The sequence below is a fragment of the Drosophila navojoa genome, chromosome 3 (assembly GCF_054131105.1).
Source record: "Drosophila navojoa isolate 15081-1374.11 chromosome 3, UAZ_NAV_1.0, whole genome shotgun sequence".
NCBI lineage: Eukaryota > Metazoa > Arthropoda > Insecta > Diptera > Drosophilidae > Drosophila > Drosophila navojoa.
In genome coordinates this window covers 27,326,461-27,332,957 of record NC_142891.1, presented here as the reverse complement: position 1 = coordinate 27,332,957, position 6,497 = coordinate 27,326,461, and the positions used below count along the sequence as shown (strand labels likewise).

Genomic DNA, 6,497 nt, shown 5'->3' with positions numbered 1-6,497 from the left:
TATCATGATTTATATGTTATTATTTGTCAAGGTCGACGCAGAGGCGTAGTGAGTCGATAGTGACTTTTCGTTTATCATCTTCGATTACACTTTTGATTAACATGTTCTGATTATAATCGTTATATAATAACGAATCAGCTAGAAAGTTAATATTTAACAATTGAATCTATTAACTTTACTAAGATTAATATATGTATATGTGTGTATGTAATAAAGCGATATGGTGTATGGTAATAGGAAAATATGGTATAGAACAATTTGAACCGTGAATGAGTATGCTGCAGTCAGTATTGCCCGACTGCAATGTATGTACTTATTTTTTTCTTTTTTCGATTTTGGTATGGCAGTAGGCAGGGCAACAAAGTTCTAACAAATATTTTGGGTATTGTTCCTCAAAAATTCCATAGCTCAGCTACAGGGGCATCGATTCCTCGTTGCTTCGACTGTCAGTCGCCGACGTGGGAAATTTTTGTGATTTATATCACAATTTACTGGCATTTGTTGGGCGTAGTTGCTCGCCGGCATTCGTTACTGCTCGGTTATTGAATTAGATGTGGTCGGGCTCTGACCGTGGGTTAGTCCTAGTGCCAACTCTGTCGATGATAAATCAACGAGCTAACCAATTCTCTCGCTAGCTTTCGCCCTGGTGTCCTCCCAAAGAACGACAACAATTGCTCACGTGTCTTCGGGTTAACCAATCTTAAGCCTTTTGTTTAATGGAACGGCGCGCAGTTTTGTATTGTTCTCTTTTTCTTTTTTCTTCTTTATTGTTATTATTTAGGAACCAGTCGGTTTCATAAATTGCCAACGCTTTTGTTTTCAAGCGTTTCGCTTGAGTTATTTTTAATTTCATGGGTGCAATTTCTCAGTGTCAGTTCCTCTCCAGCCTGTCACTGACAGAATGCCACTGAAGTTTTGAGGTGGGACTCAAGCCAAGGCATAAAGAGAGAGAGATGAAGATAGTGAAAGAGAGAGAGAGAGAGACAGCAAGCGAGTGAGTTGAAGAATATGGCACTCATTAGCTGGTCACTTTCTTTTGTTTTGCGTATAAATATTTCATTTTAAAAGCGGCCCAAAAATTCAGGCCGAATGTTTGTGCTGTTTGTGTGAAATTAAATTAGAGCCGCTTCAGTAATTAAGTAAGCCTCTTGTTTTACCCTTGCCAAGGTCAAATACCACTCCACTGCCAACGTTATAATGCCCCATAATCTCTACATACAGTAAACGGTCGGCGAGTGAGAGAAAACAAATTCAATTTCCCTACATTTACAATATAAAACTGAGTCATTCTGTACTAATATCCTCTTTAAAGCTTTGAATATAAGATATGCTGCCGTTCTATGCAAATCTCATGAATGTCGATAAGTCAACACACATTTTAGCTGTTATTCTATAACTCTTTGAATTTGAGTATTATTATAAAACATATATACGAGAACCCTTTTTCTTATGTCCACTTGAATGTTTAAGGACTCATCAATCACGGCAGAGGCATACAAAAACTTTAACTTTGCTCTGATCACTTCACAAATGCAAGAATATTTGGCAAAAACAAAAAAATTCTTCTACAGATGCCACAAATTTGGGAATCTTATGTTGGCAGTGCAAAGATTTATGGCCAAACTACCAGGCTCGGAGCACATGTGAGCGCAGCAATTTACGTCGCAAGACAACAAACGAAAGCCATCAAAATCCCTGCCCGAATGGCAAAACAAAAACAAACAAAAAACAAACAAATGTAGTTTTCAGTCGCATTTGACTGATTGTTGAAATGAGACGGCGTGCACTGGAAAAAAATGTGTTTATTGATTTTATGGATATGCACTTTGGGAGCTGCGCGCACGCCTGTGGCTGTTCGCATGCCGTCGCCCATTGACATTCGTTTGATTGATTGGCCAAGAGGCTAGGAGCTGAGGGCCAAAACAATGGCCACAAGGAATTACACAGCCAAGCATAACGCAGCTAAAGCAAAAACAAAACTAGCGAACAATACAAACATTTTCGGCTTATCTGGAGAGCAGTTTAGCTTGGTTTATTTATTGCCCGCATGTTGCTCCACATTTTATGTGTCCCAAACGAACGTTACGCAGATAAATTGTTTGTAATTACCGTTAAAATGACGAGAAAAATACAGATTTCAGGATTTTTTACAAAAGACATTCGAACAATTTTATTAGTGGTAAAACTGTTATCCATGTCTGAAGAGATGTGCGAACAGTTTGTCTAGTTTTACAATAGTTATTACAATAATAAATGACTCAAATCGCTGTGTAAAAGTTATCTGCCTTACAAGATATACTAAGTGGTACAAATACGTTTCCTGTTTCCATTTTAGTTGCTTGATGCATTTGGACAGTGATCCAATTTCGATGATATTCCAAAAATCTGATTTATAATATAACAAGTATCTCATTTAGAAAAAATTTGCGAACGGTTGGGATAATTGTATAACAGTTATCCCAATAATAGAAGGTAGCGGGTGGGAAAAATACGTTTCTGTTCCCAATTAGACCAATTGAGATCAACAAGTCCTGGGACATGGCATAGGAGCACGATATTTTTGTAGATGAAATGAGGTATTTTTGTTTATGAGAGTCCATAAATAAAAGTGGAAGCTAAGACTGTACCGAAGTGCCATGCCAGTTAAAAACTAGATGTGCGAACATTAGATACATAGTTGAGATCAACAAGGTCGCCAGTGTTACAGGAAAGCCGATGATAAAGAAATTTTTATACGTATATCGGTAGCCTTCTTGGTGGGCAAGTCCTGCTGCTATCACATTGGCCAAGGAACAGATTAAGTTGGAATTTTCGCCGAAAGAAGAGCCATAGGCGATGGACCACAGGAGCGGTGCAAAGGGCAAATCGCAGCTGGCGCTCAAGTTGATGGCCTCGGTGACCATCAATGATTTTATCACCATGTTAGGCATAACGGCGGACTCAATGGCTGCCACCGCGGTTAGCACTAAGATGCTGACGGCTAGCTGTCGGTCCTTTCTGGTATTGCACACAAGGTTGTGAATCACGTTGATCGTCCAGTAATCGATACCCAGGTAGCGAATCGATTTGAATAGCACCAGCAGTGCAGCGATGAATATTAGAGACCTCCAATCAATCCGCGCCAATAGTACGTCGAGCTCCTGCAGGTTGCCCAAGATGAGCAGCAGCATTGTGGCGAACAGTGCTATCCAGCTTGGTTCCAAATGGTGGAGAGTGTTATCTATTGTGGGCAGGCAGAGGACAAAAAGAACGGCCAGGGATATACAGCACCCAATGAGCAGCGGCAAATTCGTCACGATACAATTGGCCTTTAAGTCGGACAGGACTAACTGAAAGTCCACATTCTTTCTCTCTTCGGGCTGCACATTCTCAATCCTCCTCAGCTGCGTAATACGATTGTTCTGATACTGACTTAGATGAGCACCGACTTTTTTCAATTTGTCGGCGCGAACTTGAAGCGATGATATCGATCCAAATACTTTACTCGTGTTATATAAATATTTCTGAAAAAATCCGTAGAGCACTGCGTAGGCAACCACCATACTCAAAATGACGCCCGGAATTAGGTGCAGAACATAGTTGCCATAGGTGATGTGCTGCGCCTTGAAGGCCGGATCGATATCAAACTTCAAAATCGAGTGCTTATTCAAAGGAGACAGTACATTTCCAATGTTGGCGAACATCGTAACACTCATGAGGACTATTGTAGTGCACAGCGCTAATTTATGGCACAGCCGAAATATAATCGGGCCCATTAACAATACCATGGTCACGTTGTCGAGTAAGGCGGAGAAGATCGCAGCGCAGACGCACAGAATGAGTACGAGTAGCCAGGGCTTGCCACGTGAGGCCCCATATGCGAGCGCCGCTATGAAATCAAAGACAGCCGTCTCATCCACAATTCTGACTATTAGCATCAGTAGAAAGACATACATTAGGCAATCTAGATGGATCCATTTCAAGAATTCGGTCAATAGAGGACGCGCGTTCATCATGCACAGCAGTCCCATTCCTCCCATGGAAATGAGCAGAGACACAAATGCACGATCCGCTAGATCCCATATGATCAGCACATACAGAAAAATAAGTAGCATTATTCCGCCCGCGACGCCGACATGCGTGCTAACCGGGTTATAATTGATGACCACGAACAGGCCGAACGCCCCACTGTGGTAGTTTGTGAGTATTACGTTGAGCTCGTGGTAGTCCCCGCGGCTTGTCGACGGTTGGTTGTCCTGCGGGTGCCTTCTTTTTTTTTTTTTGAGTGTGAACTCCTTTTTTATAGTGTAGCTCATTTCATCCTGATTGGCGAGCAAGAAGAGGACCCATGCTTGGGACTCCAGTGCTGTCTCATTGGCCATCGCATCGAAGCTCTCGACTTGAACTTTAATATATGGATCTAAATTGGTTGCCTGGTCGGGATGTTTGATTAGCCTCTTGTTGAGGGGACCGGAAAACTCAATGTCTATATCACTGTGATGTTTTCTATCCCTCGACTTGATCACATACTGCCTGTACGGCAGCACTGGCACGAGAAAGGTACTTGGCACTTTCGGCGCAGTCGTGATAAGATATACTGAAGAGTACATCCAGACTAGCAGAAACAAACAAAACTTGACAAGATTGCAAATTTTCCGGGGAAGCTTGCCGTTCTCTTCCGTTTCCACACGGTAGTTGCTGAAAGTGTTGCCATCACCATCCATATATAAGGCGTATATAGTTGACAATATAATGTTCTGATAAAGACCGCACATCCGATTTAGGTGATACCACTTCTTTCGTTAATATCTAGCAGCCAGACGATATATCTCCCATCCCACCTTCCTTAAACAATTTAATTTACGATCAATTATATTCATGGCAGCTTTTCAAATTTTCAACTCCATTAATGACTCAGAACTCAATGGCATATAACGATATGATATATTAATTTTAACTAATCACAAAAATACAAAACTTCCCGACTAGGAGATACCCTGATATGTGTTTGGTCTCGATCTGCGCGTGGTATATCGAAATCGACTTTGTTGCCCCTTCCCATTCTCACTGGGTTCAGGTAATAATGGGAATGTCGTGGAATAGCCAGCAGACCATGCAGAAGTTAAACCCATGTTTGTCTGTATATGTGTGTCTCTGTTTACTTCTCTGTCTGGCTCTCTGTCCGTCTGATTAGCATCAGCGAGGGACGAAGAAGAGCTACAGAAGGTCATTTAAGTTGTCTATATGTGCGAGGCAATATTCATTTGGTGTTTATATTTAAGTTATATATAAAACGAATGAACCGAGAAGATACTTGGGAAAATAACTTTGAGGAAATACTTAGAAGAAATACTTGAAGAAATGCTTGGAGGAATGGGGATAGATTTGGATTGTACAAAACATAAAAGTAACATGCAAGTCTGTATTTAAAATTTGGAGAGTATGACCCTAAAAATGTAGGAGATATGGCTCTACAACTGATATCCGATTGAAATATTTAAGCGGTAACAAAAAAGTGGAAGTAGTTACCTACTTTTTTAAGCACAGATGGTGTAACGAGTTACATGATCAAGCGCAGATGGTGGGATAGGAGGATTGGTGCAGTGCACGCGCTGGATCCGGCCATTGAGTCATCGGGACGGGGAAGAGGGTATGAAGAGGGGAACTGCAACTCCTAGCGCTGCCAATATATATTTATAAATAACAAGTAAGAAGACTCTAGTCGAGACTGCACATACATACACATGCATCCACCCTCACGCGCCCGCGCTCTGCTAACTGCGCAGTAAGCAGCGACTGCGCTTGGGCTGCGCTGCAGTGTGGGCAATAGTATGAGAATTTATTTGATAATATAATAACTTTTTTCGTAGACATGCAATCTTAATGAAATTTTCAGAGCGTAATCATATGGTCAAAATGTGTGTACATTCTAAAGCACAAGTCTCTAGTACTTGAAATACGTTTTTTACAAATTGGGGGCGAAGGGGGCGTGGTATCCAAAATCTGTTGACTACAAAATGTTTGTATTCATCATATATATATACACAGTAAATCTGAAGTCTCTATGTTTAATAGTATTCCAATGAGGCTCAAAAAACAAAATCAATTTTTCGATTATTCTCGATAAAAAAGTTATCGGATGAGTTATCGAAAAAATAAAGCAAACTCGTACTGCGTATGGTATATATATATATATATATATATATATATATATATATATATATATATATATATATGTATAATTTCAGCTCTCTAGCTCTTATATCTTCTGAGATCTCGGCGTTCATACGGACAGACGGACGGACGGACGGACGGACGGACGGACGGACGGACAGACGGACAGGGCTATATCGACTCAGCTCAAGAATATATATACTTTGTGGGGTCTGCGATGATTCCTTCTGCCTGTTACATACTTTTACACAAAAACATTATACCCTGATTTTCCCATTTTCAATGGGTTCAGGGTATAAAAATTCGCGTGCAAACGACTATCACCGGCCACTTGCTTAGAATAG

The 6,497-nt window shown here is 40.8% G+C and overlaps 1 protein-coding gene across 1 annotated transcript; it reads right to left on the bottom strand.

Moving 5' to 3' along the window:
* Positions 1-2,615: 2,615 nt before the first annotated feature.
* Positions 2,616-4,703, bottom strand: LOC108649510 (P protein). The gene has a single exon (XM_030384139.1). The coding sequence runs from the start codon at positions 4,701-4,703 to the stop codon at positions 2,616-2,618; it is 2,088 nt and encodes a 695-aa protein (XP_030239999.1).
* Between the last annotated feature and the right edge of the window lie 1,794 nt (positions 4,704-6,497).